Source organism: Drosophila serrata, unplaced genomic scaffold (genome assembly GCF_035046125.1).
Source record: "Drosophila serrata isolate PLE 108 unplaced genomic scaffold, ASM3504612v1 contig_272, whole genome shotgun sequence".
Lineage (NCBI taxonomy): Eukaryota > Metazoa > Arthropoda > Insecta > Diptera > Drosophilidae > Drosophila > Drosophila serrata.
This window is the reverse complement of record NW_028257170.1, coordinates 10,814,778-10,842,244: the sequence shown is the minus strand read 5'-3', so window position 1 is coordinate 10,842,244 and position 27,467 is coordinate 10,814,778. Positions and strand designations below refer to the sequence as shown.

Genomic DNA, 27,467 nt, shown 5'->3' with positions numbered 1-27,467 from the left:
TAAATGTAAATCAAGGGCAAAGAACAAAATTGATTTCTAACATTTCCGATATCATCTTTTTGCGTTTATGTAAGAGAAAGAATATTTTCCATATTATTTGTTAATCGTTTTTTTCGCTTTCTTTTATTGTTACAATTTTCATTCGTAACATTTTTCCCAATTGTAAGTGACCTTAAAGTGTGTTTTATTGATATTTATATATAAATACATATATTCATATATTTTTTAACATCATGAGGTTTCTTATATGTTGTGATTGTTGTTGTTGTCGTTTCTGCGGTTGGTTGTTGTTGTAGTCATTAGTGTGAAAATAGATTCTTCAAAAACAATTATGCCACGCATATCAATTATGCATAGATTTTAGCTGTCAGGTGTTTAAATTACGAGTTTGTTTATGGTTTGTTCGATACCAAAGTAAAAAAGCGAATAAACGTAAATAAATAATGGAAATAATTAATTGTATTAAATATGGAATTATATACACTGAAAGCGAGTGCGAATCTACTGGGTAATTATTGAAATCTGAATTATATTTATTGGTATTTTCATTGGTTTTCCGTTTGGCTCGAAAATCAAATAAAACAATGTTTCGGGGAAACACAAAAACCAAAATCGAAACAAAATTTGTTCAATGCATTTCATCAAAGCGAAATTCGCATGCCATTTTTGTTCTTAGGTTTACTTTTCGCTGTTTTTGTATTTGGGGAAAGGACTCTCGGGCAGGACTAGGAATAGAAGGAGGGTTCGAGACGGTGTTTCAGTGTTGGTTTTCGTGTGTTTTTCGTAAGGGTTTTTGCTGCTAAATTGTTTTGTTATAGTTTGTTTTATTGGGTTCGGGCTGGTTTGGGTCAGGGCAGGGTGGTGGCGGGTGGTGCATGAGTTGTGGTTGATAGCTTACCAAAGGACTTGCAAGAATTACTCCGATCCTGCTTAGTACTGCTGGAAGACGCTGCAAAAATGTACACAAAACAATGTTCATACTCAAAACACACTTTAAGTTTGGTTGGTTGTCATTTCTGTTTTGGGTTTAGCTTCGATTTTCATTGTTTCTTTGTTTTTTTCTCTCTTTTCTTTATTGGTTATTGTTAATGCTGTCGCTCACTTAGCTGCTAATTTTTGAGATTAAATTAAATTTTAGCTGGTGGTTATTCGAATAATCGCATATACATATATATCACTAAAATTGGGAACAATGTTCGATTTTTTTTGCGGTTTCGCTTAGACCTCCTTCGACGAGGCTTTTCTTAGAGGAAAATAATAAGCTTTATGATGCATGGGACTTGGAAATGGAATTGATTTAAGTGGCATTTTCATATACACATTATTCATGAAGATGGCTTTAATTTTCCTTTTAGTTAGAGAGGATAAACATGCCACTTAAACGGAGTTCCACACAAAAAAATGTAAATCACATCAAACAAAAATGCTTAACGTGCAATTATCAAAAGTTTTTTTGTTCTTAATTCGAAAAGTGCCTACGGAAAAACAAAATGCATATTTCATAGGTTTTAGATTTTGTAAAATCAATTTTAGTTTTTGTTGCTTCAGTTTCGGGTTCGTTTTCGTTTTCGGTTGGAAATAATGAAAACATAAATAATCATACCTACCTACGGGCATGTAAAACACTTCAATTGAATTGTTTATTATTATTCATTTTAGGTTTTGGAGTTTTGTCAGGATATTTGCAAACTAATTGGAGATGAATAAAACGCATTGTTTTCCTTACGAACAATTTGTATTATACAACATTTAGGAGTTAATTGAAACATAACAGAAACGGAGGTTCTAACACAAGGACTTGTCTTTTTTTCTCAAAGAAAACATAAGTGAATTGGGTAAATATAATAGAAATGCAAACAAATAAATTAACTGAGCATCAGCACAATAAATACACATACATTGACAGTATCCTTCATGAAAGATTAAGATTAAAACAAAATAATCAAAAATAAGTGTGAACAAAAATCAAAAGGGGAAAATCTTTTGGTTTAAATCATTTCGTTATTCGTTTTCTTGCTGTATTATAATATATTGGACACACAAATTTACGTTTATTATATAGTTCAAAAAAGTTGTTGTACAAAATGCTAAGTTCGGGATATTTGGAGATCAACACAAAGTGAGTTTTTATAGCGAGCATTTCGTTGTTATCGATAATGTTGATATGGTTATGGATCTAGGAACTAAAGACCGTTAAATAAGACTGGACAGTACACGGATATAGGTGATCAAAAATTCGGGGTATACGTATAGAAGGGAAGAGAGAGATAGACAGATAGATAGACAGAGAGAGAGAAAGTGGGAGAAAGGGGACGCAACACAATGGCAGTAATCGAATTGTTTTTGACTGAGTTTTCATATATATAGATATAGGTATATATTTTACGGCTGTACGAGTATGACTTGGGCTCAGGTGTTTCTGGCTTCTTAAGAACAAAAAAAAAAAGAAGAACGGGAAGAACAAATAACTTGAATAACTTAGATAGTACGAATGTAGGTTGGAGTGTTCGTTGTGTGTTTTTATTATATTTTCTTTTAGCTTCTCTCGCTGTTGTACGCTCATGTTAAATTCATATTTAATTGCTTTCAAAATGCATACGAGATTAGCTCTTTGTTTTTGTTTTACTTTCATTTTATTTTTTTGAGGGGAATTGGGACTGGCCTGGTGTGAATTGGATTAAATTATTATTTAATTTACCTGTGTTACGGGATTCTCGCCCGGCCGATAGACGACGTTGTGCAGCGGTCGCTTTCGCCCCACGTAATTGACGCAGACAAACTCCAGCAACGAGGCGTAGATGAAGCACATGCAGACCCCGTCCCACACGTTCATCGCCGTCAGATTGGAGACCACGGGCAGGGTGCTCCGGAAACCGTTCGAGGTAGTGAAGAAATTCAGCATGGTTGTCACGCCTTCCGTTCGTTGTTGTAGTAGAAATTCGTTGTTGATTGTTGGTTGTTGATTGTGCATTGTGGATTGTAGAGAAACTTGCATTAGCCATTTGACACGTAATTAGTGAAGCACTGCACATACTTTGGGGGTCGTGAGAGGGGGGTGGTGGGGTCTTAATAGGGGAAGTATGTTCTGTGGCGTTTAGTTGAGATGTTTTTAATTAGTTTCGGCAATATGTACAAAAGTTTTTAATTTGAGTTTTATCGTCCAGGACTCGGGCAGGAGTCGTTATGACTTAATATGTTTGTTTTATTGCATTTTTCTTTGTTGTATTTTGTTTTTTATATTGATTTAGCGGTTCAGTAAATGTGCATAAGCTAAAGAAAATTAACGAAAACTACTAATTTGATGACTGGAAATATTAAACTAGAGTTTGAAATCAACGAAATTCTTTGAGCTTTAGGCATTCGATCATTTTATTTTGTGTTTTATGCAATTATTTTATTTTATTTTCATATTCTGGGGCTTTAGGTTAGTTATAAATAAAATATATGAAAAAAAATTAAAGTATCTGATTGTATATTTGTATACAGCTATTCACGTTTGTATTAAATCAAGCACAATGTAATGAATAAGTTCCCTAAATTTTCTTTTGTATTCAGAAACTTATTTGTTATTACTTTTATTGATTTTAATTAAATAGTTAACTTTAACACCAAAACAAAAATTCAGTTTTAATTTATGGATATTGAATGATTATTAATATGTTTATTGCAAGAGTACAAATGCAGCTTAATTTCTTTATTTATATATGTTTAAATCGCAAGGAAATGCTTACATATAAATACTTTTTCATTAAATATTCAGCGTTCGTTTTATTATTTATGATATCCATTAATTACCTTATCTATATTACCTTTTGCTACATACAAACTTATCTTTTTTACCAACATATTTAAAATAATAATTTAAATACCTAATTAATAACCATTACATGTTAATCGTATCAAATTGTATAAATGTAGCTAAAGTGAATATATTGCTCTACCAAGTACAAAAGCTTTTCTTTCATTTATCACATTTTTTCCACCTTTGTTGAAGGTTTTGCCTGACATTTAATATTAATTATTCCTGAAATGGCCATTCGGCATGCGACATTATCAATCTTATGTTAGTTGCCTAATTAGTTTTGTCAACGAATCGCTGGCGGAATTTAACTGGGTTTTTGGCATCCTGCAACAAGGAGCACTTGCCGGATTCGCCTCGCTGCATTCACGAAACAGCATCGATTTTCAATTTGCCAGCGTTTCGGTATCCGCCCTCTGGCGCAAAAAGAAAATAGGAAAAATGTGATAAAATAGGGAAATCTCGAGGCTGCACTCTGCTGCTCAAAATGCTGCTGGGAAAAGCTGCTCGAGAAAGTCACAAATGAGGCAGGAAGATGACGCTGCGATCCCCTTCCAAGGAGCTGCCGATGCTGCTGCTGTAAAATGCATGCAATGTCGGCACTTTGACTAACAAAACGGCATCGCTTGCCTTCAGCCATTTGCCATTTCGCTGCTTTTTTGACTATTTATTTATTTAGTTTCCTTTTGTCATTGAAATGTCGTTTGATTGTGTTTGCTCTGGGCAGACAATGGCAGCCAGAAATTGAATTATCCTTCCTCTGCGCTTTCTTGTTATTCGATTTCTGCATATACATTCTGAAGAAAAGCATTTACTGCTTTGTAACTACTTTTCCCTTACATGAATGCTTTCAAAATTAGTGACATTTCATCAATTTGGGAATTTAATAGACTTTAAAAGTGTTTCAATATTAAAGTATAGTATAAATAAAGTAGGTTTACCTTACAGCTCTTTCTTAAAGTAATTTTCAATAGATATCGCTTAACTAAAAGTCTAAAAAGTGTCGCTTTAAATGTGGCAAAACATTTTTCTAACAAAAACTAGTTTTTTCCCTGTGCAAATATTTTACTACAGCTTTAAGCCAAGTCAAGCTCTAAGCCTTTTATAATCCCCATCTGCCGCTTTTACATTTCTGGCCGTACTTTGTAGTTTTTGCATTACACGCACTGAGAACCAGTAGAGCTTTCTGTTCTATTTGCCTAGACCATGTTGCCCATATGGCTTATGCATAAATCATCATGTATGATGTGACCACCGCTCCACGTCATCATCATCATCATCTCGTAGTCCTTCTCATCCGTCGTCGTTGCAGGGAAACACCAGGAAAGGGCCGTGTCCGTGTCTGTGTCCGTGTCTCCTGTCCAGGAGCTAGAGCAGCTGCCAACGACGTATGTGTCGCAGGATATTTCGGTTGACATTCTCTTTGCATTGCTCCCATGCCATTTATTTCGGTTTCCTTTCCCACTTTGGGTCCAGGGATAGCGCATAATAATTGCATTAGCCTTGGTACACTGGATGCAAACAGCTGAGGCCAGGATAATAATCATAGCCTCTCTTAGGCATTCTTAACGTAAACCAAACTAATTTAAAAATATTATTGGAAATTGAATTAATGTCTAAAATTATTGAGGTACAGATTAAGTATCAGGAGTCTCTAGTTACATACCCTCTCTTAGGAATTCTTAACGTACACTAAACTAACTAAAAAAATATTATTGGAAATGGAATTAATGTATAAAATTATTGGGGTACAGATTAACTATCAGGAGTCTCTAGTTACATGGATTTATTTTTTTAACATAACATTGAAGAACGTGTAATGTCGAAATAGAAGAGTTTCTTCTTCTTAAATTCAACATATACAAAAATATATAAAAAGACTTTCCACACTCTAATTTTGACCTGTGGTGTAAGTCGTACAGGAGTTTTACATCGCTTTTCCATATGTTAGTCTTTTTCTGTTACTAAAGGTAAAAACTGTACAATTCGCCAGCAGATAAAAACCCCTAAAAACCCATATTTTATATTAACTGTATCGTGTAAGTATTGTATTTTATGTTTTATATATATTTTAATAGTTATTACTTATTTTCCATAAATGCATTTTTTTATGCATATAGATTTAGATTTTTTAAAATATAAACTCGTAATTGTTTAAAACATTCGAATAGCCGTTTAAGCATATTGTTTTCTACATATATGAAATGCTTTAGTTGATTTTTCGTATTCGGTTTTACCAAAGCTTCTCAACGAAAATAAAGCTCAAAAGTTGCCTAGTTAAGGTTAAAAAATGTCATGCAATGCATAAGGTCAGAGGGGAGTTGGGCAGTTTACCAAATTTACGAGTGCAGGAAGTTAGAAAATACAAAATGAGGAAATAACTTTCGAAAGAAAATCACTCCAAGTAGTGAATTGAAATGAAAAAGGAATCCATTTAAATCGAGCGGCTAGCTAAAGTTGAACTTTTAATGGGTTAAATGCTCCTAAGCTCCTCTAGGCTATACATACATATAGATTTACTTTTGGCCAATTGTCTCGTGGTTGCGTTTCAATTTGGACTAAAACTCACTAAAATTGCGCTTTACACACGGCTACAAACTTCGTTAAGGACTAAATTGCGATTTGGATTATTTTTTCATTGATTTTGGAGTTGGAAGACTAAGATTTTGGTTTGTTTCCTTCAGTGAGAGCTCTGACGTTCTCTGGTTGTTTTGGTTTTTGGTTTTAGTTTGCTACGTACCGATCATAACCCGGGCTGGGACTGCATTCCATTCCAGCCAAAATGTGATAAACGACGAGGTGACCAATATAATGCCAGGTATGAAAACGGTTGTAAAATAATACGCACGATCACGGGTAAATGTCAACTCGACCTGTAGGCAACTGTAATTACCTTAAGAAACAAGGCCGGAATTATGGAAATTCGGCCGAGGGTTAACACACAACACACACAGAGACAGACAGAAAGAAAGACAGAGTTATAGATAGAGGGAACAGTGCTGCCAACATGTCCTTTTTTACCAGGGAGATATATTAACTCTGAGAGGATAACAGAGTTTCTTGCGATATTTTCTAGACTATACTTTTTTGAAATATTATAATAAATATATAAAAAGGAATAATAAGATATTTTTATTATTATAAAATTTAATTAAAGATTACAAAAGCTATGTTTAAGAACTTGATTTTAAGAAAAAGTAATTACTTGAATTTTCAAATGAACAGTAAAATATAAATTTCTTTCGTTATTTTTGAATTAAAGAAAAATGTGCCTTTGCATCATAATTACTGTATTGTAAATAGTATACTTTTAAAATTGTTCATATCCTTCCTGATTTGTAAATATGTTCTTGGCAGCACTGATGTGGTTGAAGGACGCAGCACAGAATGCTACTAGATATTATTTGATTTGAATTTTTTCAAGGTCCTAGCCTAGACTAGACTATATCCCGCTTATGGCGTTTGACTGGCTCAACTATATAGTTTGGAAAACTAAAAAAAAACGTATATATTTTGTATAAAAACTTGAAAAACTAAAATAGTGGCTTTGCTTTCGAGTCGGGTGGGATTTGGTTTTGGTGGCTCTCATACAAGGAAACAGAATCCATGCAGCAAACCTTAGATGAAAAAACTTAAAGCTAGAATCTTTGGGTGTGGGCATACTTTGGGTGTTTGGTTGGTCATTGTACTAATTTTAAGTATATTTTCATTGCTACTACTTTGGCCGCATTGAAATGAAGTGGAAAAGTGACAATCAGAAATCATAAAGTTGTACAAATTACATTACAGAAGAAGGGCAATCGAAAAAGGCAAATGCTACGAAAGGCGGAAAGTAAATCAATTCTCAATGGCGTACAAAATTGATTTTTGATTCGGTTAATTTCTTAAAAGTACGTATTTTTATTAAGAATTATTGTATATTTATTGGGTTTTTATTTGGCTTAGTGTGTGAGAGAGAGAGCGAGGGCAAAAATTGGTAATGGTTTTGTAGGTTGATTTGATTTTGGTAGATTTGGTTGGTATTTATTGGTTTTGTTACCTATCATCGATCTAGCTGGCACGGCATTCCATTCTAGCCAGAAAGTTATAAAGGACGACGTCACCAATATAATGCCGGGTATAAAAACGGTGGTGAAATAGAATGCACGATCTCTGGTAAAGATTAAATCGACCCTAAGACAGCTGTAGTTCCCTAGGGGGCATTATATGTTTTGTGTTTTGATTGGATAGTTTGTAGCGTTTGTTGTTTATTTGTATTTTTTTATTTGAGAAAAAAGGGGAAGTGGGAAGGTAGACAAAGATTAGACCATTAGATTGGCGTTGGATACTGTTTTAAATATATATAAAAGCTGCAAAAGCGATTCTAGCCGAGATCAGAGACGAAGTATATGGAGAAATTAAGACAAAAATTAAGTTTAAAAGCCAAGCCAAAGAATGGAGTCCGCTCGCAAGGAACCTAAATACGCCATATTGTATGTTACTTTTGGTTTTTTTTATAAAGAAAATACCATTATCACCAGAAAACACTACGGTTACTAAGGAGAAAACAATTTTCCCAGCTGTAATTTCTTTTTTTTTTGTTGGCTAATACAAAGTGTAAGCAAATGATGTGATTTGCATGGAGTTACCAATGACTTACCTCTCCAGCTATTCTGATCACAGGCCGTCGTTTGATTCTTGATCAAATATGCATTCAGTGTGGTCAGCGAGGGACTTTTCCGCAGGGTGTCCTCGTCGTTTTTCCACACGTATTTGATTTGCGCCTCCTCGTAGGAAACTGTTGGGGAAAGCATAAGGAAGAAGTTCAAAAATAGCTCTCTCAATTAGATTCCGTTCGTAACCCTAAATAATCCCATCACCGCACACACACACTCACTCTCAATCATCCCATTAATTAATTACATTAATGTAAATAGGAGGGGAATACCCAGATACATATTGTCTCCGGCTCTCAGACCCTGGAAATTAAATCATATTTGACAAACAAGCCATGACAAGCTGGCAAAAGGCAAAACACTTCGATGGATGTACCCCCATCGTAGATGAAAATCTCGGCAGGAACCGACATCATCATCCTCTCAAAGTAATTTACGATGTCGCTCACGTTCTTAGCCGTTGTTTCCAGGAGGGTTGGAAACCGGAAACGACTTTCGAAAACAATGTATAGACAATGGCGAGGCAAGCCGAAGTTTGAATGTCCTTTAAAATATAGTTGGATAAAGCTATGGATAGATTGACGAAGACTAGGTTAAAATTTCAGTGATATATGAAATGTTGCATGAATAAGAACACTTGAAGCTTTCTAAATCTATGTTTTATCACCTTTAAAAACAGGTTTTTAATACTCAATGATAATTGTAGCCAAATTGTCACTTCTTATATATTTATTAATGAATTAAGATACATATTTTTGTGAATATTCAAAACATATTGCCACACCCCTGAAAGGGTATCAAAGGCACATAAACCCGGGCTCTGGCTCTGTGTCTGCCACGCTGTGTGGCAGGCAGTCAGCCTTGTTAGTCACTTTGTCAGCTTTTGTCGTTTAGCCCTCCCTTTAGTTGGCACGGCCACGCCCCTTTAGGCCCCTACCGCCTCCCTATTGTTGCACAAACACAGACAGACACAACAGAGCCCACAAACACACACAGAGAGACGACGAATGCAGATGGAGGCGAAGATTTCCCTTGAGTGGCAGTCAACACGCTCGCCTGCCCATCTTTTTATCATCACAGAGCATCAACATCTTGAGGTTCATTTTCAACACTCCGGAATTGTCGTATTATTTATACATTTCCTCCTACTGGTCCCGCTCTTTTATGTCATTATTTGGGGATTTTCAGGGCAGCATCAGCAGCGGCCTTCATTTATTTTTCAATTAATCAATTTAATTTCTTAACCTTCTAGGGCTTTCTCAAGAAATTGAGTTTTGGATTTTGAAATGAATAAATAATTATAATTAAATAGTGTGTGAGGGAAGAAATTTAAGATACTTGAAGATAGTCTTTATATTATATATGCCTTAAAAGGAATACTGTTTTTCGGTCGACTTTCCTAAGGCATTCTAATTCCAAGCCATCTCTAGTCTTATTCTTATTATAAACTATAATCCCTTTGCTATTTTCAGTAGGAAACACATTTGAACTTACTGCTCTCCATGGAGAAGGAACACTTTGGATCATCGAATGGAAATATATGCAGACTTCCCTGGCAGGATAATATCAGGTGACGTCTGGAAAGAGGAAAAAACATTCACAAAAGATAAGAAGAATTAGTAAATACAATAAATAAATTATTTAACAATTACTATTTCAAATGGAGATGTGAAAGAAACTCAAACTATGTCTGTTGAAAAGATAAATTAGCATTTAAAAATGACGGTCTTGGAAGTCTTTTTTGGTGTGTTATAAATTTCCTTGTTTATTTATTTCCCAGTGCAAAATTTCTTCTTTAAATTCCTTTTTAAAACCTTTTTCCAGAAACTCAAATATAAATCATTTAGTGACCTCATATTCGTCTTAAGCTTTAATAGCGTTCTGAGATTTTAATTACTAGTAAAAAAGCAAACTAAAAATTGTGCTTTTTTATGACAGCTCTAAATGTTTCTGCAATTTTTTAATGCCGTTTTGATGTGCACCTATCGGAAAACATGGCTTGACCTTATAATTCTCAGGACTTCGTCCTCGGGCAATTTAATGCTTGTCTTGGCCACTTAATATCTCGCTTTGTTCAGCTGCATCAATTCATAATAATTTCGCAGCCCGTGTCGCTGTCGCTTTCCCAGCAAGTTTCCACAGTTTTCCGCTCTCCGGACATTTCCCCTTGTTGGCATGCAAACACAGCACAGGACGAGAAAAGCTGGGAAAGTAAATGGCAACTGCAACTTATTTTAATTGCTGGACGACACTTTTGCGCTATGCAGTCAATTGGAAAAGTTCTGTTGAATTAAAAATGAAGACAAGCTGTGAGTTGTAAAAGGGGAAAGTGAGAAAGGGAGAAAGGGAAAGCGGGAAATGAAGACAAACATGAGCATCCAACAAATGCCGGGCATATTGTGAAAAGTTCTTCTCCGCTTTTCCTTTCTCTCAGCAAACAGCGCACAGTCGAGCCTGAATTTTTCACCTGGCCAGGAGTTGGCCTACATATATGTACGATATGTACGCTGTACCTGGCCAAATATTTGCAAACCTACTTTTTTTACTCACTTTACTCATATTCCTCTATTTCATGTGCTATTTTTCATTACTGCCTCGTATGTTTGCCGGCTAGCTTACATATTTCGTGGACCCTTTCCCTCGATCTCTCGTTTTTCCACTGGCCCCAGTGGAAACGTGGAAAATTGAGCAAAAGAAGCAACAGCAGAAAAATGTGCTGGGAGAATAAAAAAATATTGCCGCTTTGCCTGTCATCTTGCTCTCCCTAATGAATATGAACTTTGAGCGAAAAATTTGCATTTTCTGGCGCCATTAAAGCCGCTTAGCCCGGCCTCGTCGCCGGTTTTTGTATAAAAAATTCATTCATATTCAAATCGGGGCAACAGAACAGAAAAACAGAAAACTGAAAACTGAAAACTGAAAAACAGAAAGCAGGGCTGATAGGACACACACCTCATTGCGTACGTAATGGTCCCGTTCCGAAATATTCTTAAAGCGAAATGCATTGGTATGATGGGATCCTTGAAATCGCCATGCATAATGAAATACGTATCCGGCGTCCAGATGCTATCATGATGATGCAGGGCGTTCAAGAAGTCGTAATGAGACTTATTGCCATACTGCAGTCGCGGATCGTTCCACTGCTGGTTCAACAGGAACTCCACCTCGTATTTCTGCAAACAGTATCGAGAATTTATAGAATGCAATATATATTCGATATATATACATATATATATATTTATTTGTGCACTCACCAGGCTGCTTTCATCGGGCGATGCTAAGCTCAGGAGCAGCACGTTCACGTTCACCGTCAGAGTGCCTATTAAAGAGGATTTCAATGTATACCAATTACTGTCTGCTTAAAATGTATTTCAATTCAATGATGTTCAGTATAGAGTGCCAGAAGAACCAAAAATCTAGCTACCAAAATAATTCCAATTACTATTCAAAATATATATATTTTAGAGATGAGAGATGAAATAAATATATCAATAATGATTGTGGAAATCCTACAAAGGAAATTAAGTTCTTCAAATAATAGAAAACTAAATGTAATCTATCTGAAAGGTGCATCTATTAAATGAAATTCTTGCGCTGACACCAACCGCGATTATGTGGTCTCCGTGCATTTTGATTTGTTGCCATATCGGGCGATTGCAAACCACAGCAAAAGTCTTCATCTGCAAAATTTTTAAAGAATAAGAATCTGAACAATCGTTTTATTTTCATTGTTTTTTCATTGAGAGATTATCTGAGATTATCCGTATTTTATGAGTACAGTTTACGATAGAAGCCTTTTCCATCACATCATATTTATTTCAAACAAATAATATTTATGTCAAAAATATCGAATAAGAAGTTACAGACACACTTTGACCCGATACACTTTTACAAATTTAAATTAATTTGATTTTATTCAAATTCCAAACATAACAAAGATACATTTCCACAAAAACTCCAATTATGTGATAACGAAATTCGATTTATTATACTAGATTGTTACCTAATTAATACTCCAAATTTGGAAAGTTTAGTAAGTCCGATACCTCGCTGTAGTATTAATTTTGAGGACAAAGAAAACAAATATGAGTCCACAACGTCCTACCAATTTTTCCTATTTACTTTTCAAAGCGACTCCTAAGCTTTGACTTTTCATTTATATATATTTGTTTCATAAATTTATTTCTACCACTTACACGGATTCCCTATGCCCCAAGTAGTTGTCTATCTTATTTTCCTCTGAGTTTCTTCAATCAATATTTATCTTCCCTCTATACATTGGCATCTTATAGTTCTGCAAGTTTTGCCCTCAATAACAAAGTATAAAATTTTACAACTGCCCAAAGAATGTAGCGTAATGATTTCCCAGGGCATAAACATATAGAAAGTAATGTAATTGCATTGCATAGATGGCCTGCTCGAGATTGTGATGGTTCCCGGAGTCAGAGTCCTTGTGGTAGTGGTCACTTCTTTTGTGCATCACATCCAGGCCAGTCCAGGCCAGGGCAGTGGAGCCATTAAGTTTAATTGATTTTATAGTGTCCATATATCGTGGCCATGCTGCTCCAATTGTTGTCATTTGGCGAGAAATGAGAACTGAAAGACTGAAAGTGTCCCGGATCCCCCAGACCCCTCTTATACCCAAACTAAGTATGAGCTGGAATCATTGTTCTCTAACGCTCACTTAGGAAAATTGGAAATTTAACCGAGACAATGGGACAAGTTTGTGGAACCTCTTACCATTTACCGGCGGCAGTAATCGTTTGTCATAGCGCTTCTTCTCGAGCAGCAAATCTAATATCTCCTTATCCGAGCTGGACTCGTCGAATCTGCGAGGAAAATGTGCAATGGTTAGTTTTCTAATTAATAATTGCCCTAAGCATTGCAATTCATGTTAATTAGTGTAAGTAATTGTCAAAATATAAAATCATTGGTTACTTTCCCAGGGACTCTTTTATGTACAACAGTTTTGTGTGCTGTTATAAATAGATGGGAAGATTGTTAGTTTATGGATAATAGATAAGTCTAACAAGAGAACCAAATGATAGATAATATCATAAAACCAAAGAGTAGGCAGCAAATTAAATTATTTTCCTTTTGCTTGGAATTTATTCGTAAAAATTAAAGAATATTTTGGAACATCAGAACTGAATTAATTATTTGTTATATTAAGCTTAAAACTATACAAATATTTAGCCCGAAAAATACTTGCATTTCAGTTTGGGCAAATAATTCGTTTTTCAAATCACATGCACAACGTCAGCAGAACGAAGCTGAGAAAAATCAATTACCCCAACGGGAAATCAAATTAAAAACTAAAAAAATTATATTTGTGCACAAAACTAAACTTGATAACCGAAAAAAAATTTAGTTTTGCTCGTTTTCCAAATATTCTCTGATTTCGTATTTCATTTTCCGAGATTTTTAGAGAGAGAAATAGAGATAGGGAAGGAGGTGTGCAATAACTTACTTCGACCAATCGATGCCATGACTGAAAGAATTTCAAAAAGGAAAAAATAAATAGAAACATTTTTGAACGTGTTGTGGAAAGGATTGCCAGGCGATACAGATTAATGGATAAATATATGGAGAGACAGAAAGATAGTTTGAAAGATACGGAGGCAGTGTCTGTGTGTAATTGTGTATGAGAGATCAAGGATAACAAAATCAAATGGATGTGTTCCAGAATGCTGTTTGGGTTTTTCTATGTCACAAATCCACCTTGATTTTAGATCAAATTTGCTAAGAGTTTCAATATTAATTACATAATCTTTTTGAAACACATATGTACATATGTATCTTTACCCTTTTGCAAAGCAGTGAAAGTTATTTTCTATTCCATAAACCTAAATTCTTTTTCGATCACACAGTCATTCATTAAATATGTAAAAAATTCACAAAAATTATAATTTTTAAACATTTTAAATTCAGTATTCACAAAAATTTAGATATCAAAGTTAGATTTCAAACTTCAAGGGTATACAAACTTTTTAAAAATTAGCTTCCTTTCTTGTTGCATTGCTTTAATAATCATTGCATACTTTTAAACGCTTTTTATATTGATTCATATATGCATAGCTTTAAATTTCCCATCATCACTTATCATAAAATCAAGGTGAATTTACCAAGAATACATAATTAAATGCACATTTTGGGCTGCTGCACTCCCACAGCCATTGCACTCACATGGGATGCTTGTCGAGGGCACCCGTCTCCGACTGCGTGGCGGCGGCCGTGGACGTGGTGGTCAGATAGCACAGCATCAGGATGACGCTGGAGGCGGCATAGAAGCTAAAGGACTGGCTGTAGTGCTTGTAGTGCTGGCCGAGATACTGGAAGGCAGCCGTCGAGGTGGCCGCCGCCGTGGCGCTCACATTTGCAATGATCGCCGCTGACATGGAGGCGGGCATGCGGTTCGCCACGTCCTGCTCGTGATCCAGCTCTTCCTCCTCCTCCTGTGCCTGCCAGGGCCGGTAGGCTAAGTCCCCCCTAAGATCCCGGTGGGGATCCTGCTTCTGGAGCATTCTCGCTAAGGCGGCGAGGGCTTGGAAATGCAGGGAGAGCGCAGAAATACCAGCGGCGGCTGATCTTGGAAACTCAGAGATCTGGGCCGGTTGACGCCTCCGCCGGTGGATGAGAACATGGTGCTGGTGCTGGTGCTGGCGGTGTTGCTGCTCCTCATCGCCTTGCTCGGTGGCAATATCGATTTCGATTCTGTCGCCTCCGTGTGTCGCCAGCTCGTCCTCGCCCTCACCCTCAACCTCACCCTCACCCTCGTCCTCGTCCTGGTCCTCGCCTTTGTCCTTGTGCGTTTCAGCCACTTGACTACCACAACCGCTAGCACTAAAGTCCTTGTTGTTCTCCTGATGTGGCTGCCGTATCGTTAAAAGCACTTGAGCCGTCGCTTTTAGATGTTTGGGCGCAGTTTCTGTTTGTGTTTCTGTTTCGGCTTGCGTTTTATGATTTTGTTGATAGTTATCCTTGATTTTGATGTCCTCAGCTGGTTTGCCACCGGCCCTGCTTCTCCTCCCCGCCGCTGCTCCTGCTTCTGCCCCGGCTCCTCCCACTCCCGCTCCTGCTGCTTTTCCACGGCATTGATTTCGCCTTAGTTGCTTGATTTTCGGTTTGTGGGGCTGCTCTTTGGCCGCTTCAAAGGCGCAGCCCATGTTACGACAACTGCAAAAGGGAAAAGTTAAGGAAAGGCATTAGGTAAAGCTATATACGAGTAACAAGATGTTTTCAACATGATCTTTCTGAAAGTCATTTAAAGAAACCATGAAATATAAAGAAATATAGTCCAAGTAAACTTAATCTCTCTTAGATTTAAGTATACTTTTACATTTATATACATTTAAATATTTCATTTCTACGCTGTATTAGGGTTTTTAAAAATACTTTCACCTGGAAATTGGGTCATTTTCTATAAAAAAAACTTTACTCAACTGCTAAGCATTGCCACCCGCCCATAAAAAAAAACTAATTAACCTCGACGAAAGCGAAAGCAATCCGCTCGATGTACTCGCAATCTAAAATAAAAATCTATCGTCACCCACTTGACGCTCGTTTGCAGTGACTTGGCCACATCAACACTGGCTTTTCCGCTTTTCCTCCTTACACATATAGCATATACTCTATATACTATATACATTTTGATTGATGTGGCAATATCGGATTGTTTTTGGCCCGTCGCTGTGCCACGCCCACCTGCGTGCACACCTAGCTATAAATGTCAGTTGCCAAATAACACGGTTCCTGCAAACCGATTTACGATTGCCAATGCAAAACTTTAATTTTCCCCGGTAATTTCCAGCCTAAGTTTTCGATTTAGTGAAATTCTATAACATTAGTTGACTGGCGGTGTCTCCGAGAATTATAGTGACAAGTGTCGAAGGTTTTATCCCTTGTCTGTTATTATTAAGGTGGTTCGACTTGTGGGTGAAGTTGGTATTGAATTTTGTAATAATATTAGGCAATTTTATGTTATTATCATAAAAATATTTAAGGCAAGTAATTGTATTTAAGGAATTATGTAAAATAATAATAAATATTAAAAATGAATTATTAATGTTTTTCTAGTTATATTGCAGGAACTTGCATTCCTAACTCTATAGAGAGTTTAACTTGTTCTCAAGTCCTATGACTTATTACTACTTATTCTTTATCCTTTATGTATAATATTTAAAAATTCTTTCTAAGATAAATATTTCAGTCTTTTAAGGCCGCTTTTCTACCCTTGGTTTAGGCCACAGAGCCAAAAACCGAATGTCAGTCAGCCAGTCAATGGGCCAAACGAATTTTTATATTGTTGCATGTCAAAGGCTGTCTTTTGGCTGTCTTCCCCGGGTTGCTTTTGTTGTTAGTTCGGGTTTTGCCATTATGGTTGTTCTTGTTGCTGTTGCGGTTGTCAGTTTGTGGCCAAGTCAGGGCGAAATGCAATTTTCATTTCGGCCAGAGAGTAAATGTATTTTTCAAGTAGGAACCCCAGCTTGGCTCTACTATTTTTTGACATTTATTTCAACATGCAAAGGCTCGAGCGGGCATTGCACCATGGCCGAAATGAATTCGAGCCGCAGGAATTCAATTTCCTCTGTTGCTCTAAATAAAACTGGCGTATAAATAGATATCCATTGAGCCGAAGTGATTTGGGTCTGATTAGTTATGTCCGTGTGTCTGAACACACGTTGGTTGTTATGGGTTCATATGACATAATCGGCTTATGCCTCTTTTGCTTTGTTTTCTTTTTTATTTTTTGCTTTTGTTAATACTTTTAAGCAAAGTTTAATGATCAACCAAACCACAGTCCAATTCAAAGTTGATTGCCTGCACAGCTTATTCCCCAGCATATGGAAAAGCCAAAGAAAAACTTTGGCATCCTTTTTGCCTTTGAAGAACCGCACACAAAACACAGACAAACCCACCAAAAAACAGGCACTCAGTGGCTTTTGTGGCTCTTCCTCCTATATATTCAGGGTCTTCATTATACATTTATTCGATTTTTACGTGACTTTGGCCATAAAGCACAAAAATAAACCCCAAGACGGCAGATACGAAAAGTAATAGGCGCAGGAAACTAGGAAAGGCCTAGGAATGGGCCATGTAAATGGCTCTCATATACAAATTGGTACCGATATGTGTGTAGTCTTTAAGCCATACGTGTTTTCGTTAGCCGCCTCACTCCCGTTCTCTCTTCCCCTCACATGTGCCAGGACAATTATTGACCTCATTCTATTTTAAGCGTTAGTTTCTATGACTCCTTTTTTCTGTGCCAACGAAAATGTCAAAAAACTTTAACAGAATGACAACTTTTCGGTCTGATTATTGGGTGAAAAGTGTGGGAAAGGGGAGCAGATATAGCCGACCATACATCAGTTCAACCAGGGCTTCCTCCGAGTCCTTCCCGCTGATATCCTTTATGCCTTCCGGGGCATAAATTTGCACAAACCGCTGCGCTGCAGCTTGGGCAAAGTTAATCCTTAGTCGTCTGGCGGCCGGAAACGGCGCCAACTGACAGGCCGGGCCAGCAACTAACCCAAAACACAACCAATCCCCACTGGTTTTTCCTACATTTCCCATTTTTTATATATATACATATATATGTACCTCGTCCATCGTTGTGCATTTCATTTTTCGCTCTCAACTTTTTCATATTTCCACTGAATGGAGGAGCAACTTTTCAAATTCCGTATCTGGGTATATTATGCATTCCTTTTTCTTTTCGTATTAATATTTTTTTTTGTGCTGCTGTTAGTGACTTGTTCAGTCAATTTAATAATTTGCTGGTAGTTCTTCTTCGCCTCTAAATTAGTTGACACTGTGCGGCAACATTATTTGCATACTTTTGGGGGCGGCCGCTGTTGTTGCGGTCGGGACCACATGTCGGATACTTAATGCCGCACACATTTCGAGCACGTTTTGTGTGGGATCAGCTTTAATGGCCCAATTAGCAATTTTACCCAAATCAAGCTATAATCCAATTAGATGCGAGTCCAACACTTTTCAAGCCGAGCCAAGTTAATTGAAAATTCCATTAAATTTTGATGTGGGAGGAACTACATCCCCAGGATGAGTAATTACAACTTTCACAGCTCTTGGTCATTTGACAGGACTCGGAGAGGGGTCATTATTCTCAAATTAAATCAAGGATTTCCCGGAAAGTTTATGGAAAATAAAGAATAATCGCTTATTTTATGTGATACTTGAAAAGTAATAAGACGTTTACTGCATTTACAAAAGGTTATATTTTTTAAATATCATTATTATAATTATTTCCCACCAAGTCTTCTTTATTCCCTTTATAAAAGTTGGATAAATTCAAGCCTGTCTGAATTTAATGCCAACTTTTAACGAATCTCTTTTAGGAAAAATATATTTTAATTTTCCATTAAACGTCCAAGTTTCGGTCACAGGCGAATGGGTAACCTCAGTAAACAAAATAACAATAAAAACTTTACCCACAACAACAGCAACAGCATTTGCAAAACAAAAATTACAAACAACTTGCTATCGATTTTTTGGGCGTCAGTGTTTGCCATTGTTCGGAGTCACGAACTTTCCAGTGACAGAAAAGACAACAGCAAAAATAAAGTTGATTAAACCCATTGAAATGGTCTCTGGCTTTTACCGTGCATATACACACATATAAATATATATATCCACGTATACATAGTAAAGATTGCGGGCGGGCCAACAAGAAAGGCTAAATGGAGGCATTGTTGTGCTGAAAACAGCTTAACAAATTATTTATGTGGACAACTCAACAAATTGTCAATTACTTCATTGTTCTTGAAAAGGAAAAAAATATATAACATTGAATGCATTATATGCAGTACATGTTTTATACTTATCTTTGGAAATCATACTTTTTTTAAGGATAATGTTTTAAATGTTGTATGCAAATTTACATCCGAGTAGATTATTACTTATCAATTTTTTTTATTTTACGCTAAATATAATATTGGCAGCCTTATTTTCTTTTATAATATTTTAATACTACAGCCTGCAGTATATTCCAATTAAAGATAACCCCCTTTAACAACTGATCATCCTGAAATTACATCAGCTTTCCGGGAAACTCAATCAAATCTGTGCAAAATGGATTCCATAATTAATGGGCTTAGACTCCCCGCTGGCCATAATACTGGACCATAATCTGTTGCATTAAGAGTTATTAAAATGTCATGGCATAGACCAACAAATTTATGGCCAGGCAAATGTGGTAATTGAAGAAGGCCACTTGACCCAGTTTCTTGGCCCGCTCCAACTGCAATTGGAAATTGGTAATGCAGACACTGTGAGAGCAATCTGCATGCCGTCATGCCTAATTAAATAACTCGACGGGGTAGGTAAGTGCATCCAAGGTGATCTGGAGTGGAATGGAGTCCTGACTCCGGATGTGGAGTCGATGGAGTCGTGCCGCTGCAGTTCATTCGCATTTCAATTAAAAGGCGAGTGCAGACACAGAGACACAAACACTCGGCAAATGGCAAACCACTCAGAGGGACGCTAAGCCGTTTAGGCTTAAGTCAGCTTATTGCTCGGAAAAGTGGAACACGCGACGACATAGTTGTCACACGACGACGACGACACCGACGACTACGACGACCTGTTGGGATACCTGGTCCGGGAATTTTCCAATAATCGAACGCACAAGTTTAATTAATGCCAGCCAAGAAGTGTAATTGAATAAGAGGTGTTTCCGCCTCCTGGCATTGTGATTATTTGATTGCAGATCACAATTTGGTTATTTTCAATTTGAATTCCTAAGTATTCTTAATGAGAGCTTAAAACTGCTTAGCTGCTGCAGAAATCAGAGATAGACAGATATATATTTTACATAAATTAGTATTTGGAAGATGGTTTCATTTTGAAAATAAAGGAATATACAAAATGTACACACATTTGACGCCTGAAATAATTTATTACATACCTTTCGAAACCATTCTGAGTATCTCACATATATATAATATATATGTATATTTTATATAATATAAATATTGCATTAAACAGTAATCTAAATTCTGACTGAAAATTAAGCTTTTCCGATAGTTAAAGTGGGTAATAATTTATTAATTATAAATGTATCATCCTTTAGTCCATCTGCCATATTTCTATCAAATTGAATTTGCATTTTAAAAAGTTATAATTTAATGGAGCCCCCTCAAAATGTGCACATTTTAGTAGCTGGGGAAATGGTGTAACCAAAATCGACTCTACTATATATGCCATATGAATATGATTCATCGCTGAGGTGAGCCATTTAACCCAGCTAATTGCACATTTTGACAGTTTGCGGTGCAAACGTTTGCGCAAAGTTAACACAGAATGACAAAGTGCAAATGTGCAACGCTCTCGTGTGGAGATAGAGCAGGAATTGCGGTCTGACTTGGGGATGAGGATGGCCCTGGGAGTCAGTAGTAGTAGTGGCAGCAGGAGGAGGTGGCACAGAAATTCCTGTGCTTGGTATCACATTCTGTTTACAATAAGCTTGGGTCCGCTCGATGAGAAAACACACACATCGCAGTAAAGCCAACATGTTTTTACTTCTTTTTGTGTTTTTGTATTCCCCAGACGGAAATCGAACAGCTGCTGGGTTTACAAGTTGGCTTCGCCAGTTTGCGGTTACTTTCCCGGTTACGCAACACACACACACACATTTCCAAAAGAGGTGTACTTCGATATTTTTTATTTATAATTAAAGTGAATAAATGGCGGTAGATACATGCTGTGGTTATACATACAGTGACCACAGAGTCCCTTAAATTGAAGCGGAAGTGTGTCACATACAATTGCGACCAGAATAATGACACTGAAAATTAAACCCAATTGACATTTGACACTTCGGTGATACTCTTCGTTTTAAGAGGGTTAAGGAAATCATATACTAAAAGAACAACATTGCATATTATCCAATAATTAAAATACATATATTACAGTTTAGTCCCAATTATATTTAATTTGACAGGAAAATTAGATTGCTGAGCAAGAACTAGACTTCAATTTGTCCTAGGAATATTTATATTGATGTGAGTAATACAGTTAGCTTTTATAGAAACTTAACAAGGTTTATTCAAATTATAATAATCCTTTTCTATTTATATAGCAACAGGATTGTCAAAAGCTATATGACCAACTCTAATTGCCCTTTCAATTGATTGTTTAAGTAATTAAGCAATGGAAACGAGCAATCCCCTTGATCCCATTTTCAGATCGAACTTTTCGAGGCTGTGTCCTTTTCAGTTAATATATATATATATCTATATATACTTTTTTGTGCGCCATCGAACCCGAAAGGCTTTTGTTAAAGGGGCTTTAGTTGGATTTTGTTTGGGGCTCGAGGACGAACCTAAAATATCTAAAGGGGGGAGTTGGAATGCTCTTGGTCCTGTCAGTGCCACTTAAATGCCATGCATCATGGAAATTTATGTGAATAAATTATAATCAAGCAAGGAAAAAACATACAGAGCGTAATAATTCAGATTAAAAAGTATTTATACACATGACACACTTGGTGGAGGGGAAATGGCGGGATGGATGCCTGGAGGATGCTCCTCTGGGATGGAGGATGGGTGGCTTTAAGCTGCCCACTGGTCACGCGTATTCGCTGCGTGTGTCCTGCGCTGATTTCGCTATAATAAATTGACATTTTTTGGACATTCCTCTTGAAGTGGCCGCTGTTGGGAAAACTGGGGAGCTGTCTGTCATTTAAGCTGCTCTCTGGGATTTTCCCCTCTCGTTTTTTATTTTTGCTTGCTGGTTTCAGTTGTTGGGCCAAGGCAAGCAGCTTATGGCGCTATAGGGTTAAGAGTTGAGTTGCAGAGGATTCGAAGGACATGCTCTCTATCTTAGGGCAAGTGATTTCTTGAAAGTTTTTAATTGACAAATTTTTTAATAATAAATTTTAATTGGAATAAATAAATCATGACTGTTCTGATTTAAAAGAAGTGTCAATAAAAATTAAGAATGACTGCATAATAAAGTTTATCTTCCATTTGCAAAATACAGTTTTTGTTGCATGTTTTTCCTCTCCACCAAAAAGCTTGGAAATCAAAACTCTGGGGTTTTCCGCAACCAAAAACCGAAAATTCCCTTAAGAAAATTACAGGAAAAAGCAATAAGCATTCAAATAACAACTACGACTGGCAACATAGGAAGAGCGAACAAGCAGCGACAAATAATTTGGCACAAAAGCAAATAAACAAGATAAACAAACAAACAAATAAACAAACAGACAGAGAGACAGAGAGAGTGACAGACAGACAGGCGGGGAAACAAACACGAAGCGAAGACGCAGAAGACGCGACAACGACAACAGCGAGGAAAGTAAAGACAAAAACAAGGCAGGCCAAGTACCAAAGCACATAATGAGCATAATGGGCGTGTTGAGAGGGCGGGGCATGTGCCTGCGGCATGCCAGGGGGGGTCACATTGCCCCCCTCTAATTCAGACTCCTCCCCCCCTCCCTTCCGAGACGAGTGCCAAGGAGCTTTTTGTGTTGGTTTCTCTCTCTTAGTGCCAGAATAAGCGCCACTTTACATGTAGACACACACATATGCAATTCATACACGCACACACAGACTAATATACACCGCGAAAAACAAAATTATAATCAATAAAAATCCTAAAATTCTAATGTATTCTAAGCTCATGAATTAAATAAATTAATTTAATTTAACTATTTCCGTGTTTAGAAATGTTTATATCTCTCTAGTTCAAATAACTTGTTATCTCTAAATTCAATAAATCCCCAAATTTTCCCCAGTGTATCCGTAGAGTGGGACCAAAGGAGGTTGCTTTAGGGGCTGTGTCACCCCTTCTGGCGGGATGCAGTTACCAGCTGCAGCTGCATCTGCAAAACGAGGGCAAAGGCACGTCGCCAACCATTTAAACTAATCTTGAGGCAGTTTATTTATATATCTCAAGGGTCGTTTGTCCTAACAATGTGTCCTGCTTATATGGGAGCAGATATACATACATAGATGTTCGCATATATAAACCAGAACTAAGCTCAGGTAAGCCATAAAAAAAGGGGAGCGAAAAAAGGGGAATTTATAAAAGCTAACTTCCCCCAAAGTACAAACACATGGAGGAGATCTTCTATATACATATGTACATATATACATAGATACTTTGAAAATGCATTTAGGGGACATTTATATAGAAAAAGATAAAAGGAATCCCAAGATGATTCTGATTAGAGAGAAAATATGTTTTTATCAAAGGACAAATGGGGGAATAAAGGTTAACTATTATTTACTTTCAAAAAGTTTAGATAATAAATTATTTTAAAGACTCTCCAGTTTAAAATACATTTTTATGTAGCTCTTCATTTGCACTTGCTTTCTTTTGCAGGAAATGCGTTAAACCTTCAATTGATTTCCCATGTTTACGCTTTAGTTGAACCTTCTAATCCGCCTCAAAGGTCGTCAATTACATGAATTGAATAGATTACTCGGTGCTCAGGGCACTCCCTCTTACCTCAGAGGTCGTGGACGCACACTTGACTGACCTTTGCCTTAAGTAATACCCCTGGTTGAGGCGATTTAATTTCAATATAAATATTATGCCATAGACCACAAATCTGCGGGTCATAAGCCGCAAGGACACGCCGCCACAGGACATGCAGCTCCTTGGAAGCTTACGAGTCCAAGCCTCGAGACTATGCCCCACTGAACTTGGACTAAAGCAGCCGGAAATTAAACACACAAAAGTTCCCAAGACTTAGCCCGCACCTTCACAAATACACATGTACACAGGTGCACTGAGGGAAATACAAAGGAACTGGGTAAAGGTATTCAAATTAAATTTAAATTTATAAAATGTATACCCTGAATATTTTACCATGTATTAGTCTGCGATATGTATATTAATATGGTCCTCTTGTTCCAAATTTTTAGTACAATTCTCCCTTATTTCTCCCAGTGCCCATGCAAAGACTGCTTGTTAGCGCTTTGCATTTTTTATAGCTGGCATTTGGCTTTATTTTCGCTCGCAGGAGATTCCTTACAAGCGAATGCATTTAACGCAGATTCTTTTTGAGCTCCTGTTAAGGCTCTGAGCCAGCAAATGCCGTCATATTGTGATTGAAAGGAAATGTGTTTTCGCTCCACTCACCAAATTTAACTCCGCAGCCAGTTCAATGGGATCCGCAACCGCACCGTGTCCGCATGGGCCGACCTGCTGGAAGAGAAAAGAATTAAGATAAGCCAATTAAAGCAACCAATTATTACGCAAATATAAATATCAACATCGAATGCCCGCACATTTTCGCACTTGCGGATTATTTGCTCTCAATGGGCATTAATTCCCCATTGTCCAGGCCCCAAAACAACAGCTTTTAGATGAAATTGAACATATGACACACTGGCAGGAGTAAATGGGGCTAAGGCCTGAGCCAACTTGGAATTCCCCAGCATGTGCCGGCGGAGCAAGTGATGGAAATCACTTAGCACGGATCGGGAAGAGGGCAGAGGGAAGCTGGGTGACGACGACAACAACAACGACAGCCAGGATATGACAGGACACGAAAGGGCGGTTGGGCGGAAGGGTGCTCTGTGAATGGGGATTGTGTCTGAGTTCTTAATGAGCTTTTGTCTGCTGCATACTTTTCAGCGCTGTGCACTGGAGACAAGCCTGTGCGTCTTGGGCTTTGTTCAAATATTTGACAGGCGACCGAGGGGCGGGGCCAGTCCCTTTGGCCATTATTGCTTACTTTCTCAAAAGAAGAGGAGGGAAAACTAATGAGGAATAGGAAAAGGGGAAAATAAAGCTGGGAAATCAATGACTTTAACTCAGTATTGTAGAGATGTCTGAGTAGTAAGATCTTGATCCTAAAACATATTTACTTCCCACTTACTTATAATTTTGATCAGAAATAACATTGCCAAGCATCGCCTAATTCTGTTATCATAAATATCAAAGCACAAAAAAAAGTAATACTAGAAAAAACATAAAGAAACTCATTTGAGTTTACCAAACTTCTTGCTTTAATCCCAATTTCCGTCTGCCATAACCATATCAATATCTTGTTTATAGCCCTCTCAGCATATTGAAATTTTCGACCACTTATTTAATGCACTTAAGCCATCAGCTCGGACACATACTAAATCACTTAGGGGCAAGTTCAATCAAACGAGTTAATAACTTCCGCAATGTGGCAGCCAAAATTAACCATAATTCACATGCCACGACCAACTAACCGAGCTATTAGCCTTCTGGTCTCAAAGCTCCGGAGCAGGATATCAGGCTCTGTGCGCCTGAATGGATGGTCCGAGTGGGCCAAGACAGTCGAGGTGGAGCTCTGGGTCGGGGTCGGGTAATATGGTAATTTTAGCGCTTGTCTCTCCACGGACTCACACGGCAATCAGCACACACACACACGGGCCCAGGTACACAAAGAATAAAAATGCCGGAGCACATGTCACATTTGCCACATGAGTTAACGTAGCTCATTTATCATGGCCCCTTCTCCCTGCCCGTGTCGCGACTTCGTCCTGCGTTGTCCTTCATCCTACTGTCTCCCTGAGGCGCTGGTTCAAGGTGACCAAGGCATTTGCCGGCCAATCTGTGGCCGCATTTTCACGGAAGGCACTCGAAAAAATCTATCTAGATTTGAGCAGGTATTTTGTACATATATGTATTTAATTTTTTAATATAATAGATTATTAACATTTAAGTTTATAAGTTAAAAAAAAATCTTAAATCTTAAAAATAAATGAACCTTAATGTGTAAAGCCATGTAAATAGTTTATACTTTATGTCTCAGTAAATTTGAAATAAAATTACTAAGTAAAAAATTTAGAATATATATATTTCCAACATTTTGTGAAAGCTTATTGCTGACTAATAATAAATATTTATCGTATATTCGTATATTTTGAGATATATATATTTTTAAGCTCCTTAATTTGTAAGCATGTTATATAATATTATATATGACTCTGATATCAATATTTTTAAAATCTGAAATTATACTTTACTGTTTCATGTAAACAAGTTAATTCTTAATGTTTTTACTGTATGCTCAACACCAAAATCTAATTGTAGCCCTAAGGCAGGAGCATAGGCAATGGCTCTGATGGTGGCACAACTTTAATTACGGTGGCCACGACTCCTCGACAGAATGGACTCCATTCCCGGTATCACAATGCAATATTTATTAGTGCGTGTGCCGGGGCTCCCTGGGCCTCCACTGGGTATATATAATAAATACAAGTATATATGCATGCGACCATACGCTGTGTGTGGCCTGGCATTATATGTCGCCTGACTAAATTTAGATATGCAAATCGATAAAGAGAAAAAATACCAAGGCACGCACGCATTTTTAGTGCCCAAGTTTCTGCTTCGAAACGTTTTTCCAGGTAGTGGAGTAGGAGTTGGACTCGGAGAAATTGGCTGGGACTGAGAGACATGTGTGTAAAGGTCGCGCTTTTGTTATAATTGTATACAGATAGTAAAAGCCTTACCCCATCAAAGCGATTTACAAACCTGCCACGAGCCTTCGCCGCCGACAGAGGCTTAAGATTTAGGCTGGCCCGATAGCATTTCACATGAAATGCCAACCCATTTGTTTGCCATGCCTAGTGGTTGAGTACTAAAGTCGAGAACAACTTATTTAAATGAATTGTTTTATACATATACATATAAGAAACATTGGTCTTGGTATTACAAAAGAAATTAACTTGGAAATTAGAGGGACAAAAGAGAAGCGAGTGGTTTATATGATAATTTACAACATTTAATATTGAAAATAATTCAATATTAAAATTAATTGATTTGAAAATATAGGTTGAAGTTATAAAAGTTGTAAATAATAATAGTAATAATAAAATTCAACAAAATTCTTCACCTTAAGTCTTTTTAATGAAATCTTAATATATCATATGTTATTTCATTTTTTTAAATTCATAGAACCAAAAATATCTCAAGTAATATATTGATACATCAAAAAACTTAATGTTGTTAAAACAAAAACCAATTTTATCGATATCGATTATAGCGTCATATTTATCGAT

At 37.0% G+C, this 27,467-nt stretch overlaps 1 protein-coding gene across 26 annotated transcripts in view; it reads right to left on the bottom strand.

Moving 5' to 3' along the window:
• pHCl-1 (pH-sensitive chloride channel 1) overlaps nt 1-27,467 on the bottom strand; it is a 61,035-nt gene that overhangs the window by 9,954 nt on the left and 23,614 nt on the right. For 7 of the 26 annotated variants that reach the window (XM_020960099.2, XM_086833721.1, XM_086833724.1 and 4 more), the window contains exons 3-14: nt 24,565-24,630; nt 14,641-15,630; nt 13,925-13,945; nt 13,195-13,283; nt 12,060-12,134; nt 11,709-11,773; nt 11,407-11,627; nt 9,949-10,031; nt 8,439-8,576; nt 7,839-7,991; nt 2,699-2,913; nt 899-949 (exon numbers count right to left, since the gene is read on the bottom strand). In XM_020960099.2, the coding sequence (XP_020815758.2) occupies nt 899-949; nt 2,699-2,913; nt 7,839-7,991; nt 8,439-8,576; nt 9,949-10,031; nt 11,407-11,627; nt 11,709-11,773; nt 12,060-12,134; nt 13,195-13,283; nt 13,925-13,945; nt 14,641-15,620 (2,091 nt within the window). In that variant the 5' untranslated portion in view covers nt 15,621-15,630; nt 24,565-24,630. Of the gene's footprint in view, nt 1-898; nt 950-2,698; nt 2,914-6,539; nt 6,693-7,838; nt 7,992-8,438; nt 8,577-9,948; nt 10,032-11,406; nt 11,628-11,708; nt 11,774-12,059; nt 12,135-13,194; nt 13,284-13,924; nt 13,946-14,640; nt 15,631-24,564; nt 24,631-27,467 lie in introns of all 26 variants that reach the window. The other 19 variants (XM_086833729.1, XM_086833730.1, XM_086833732.1 and 16 more) reach the window with 14 other exon arrangements.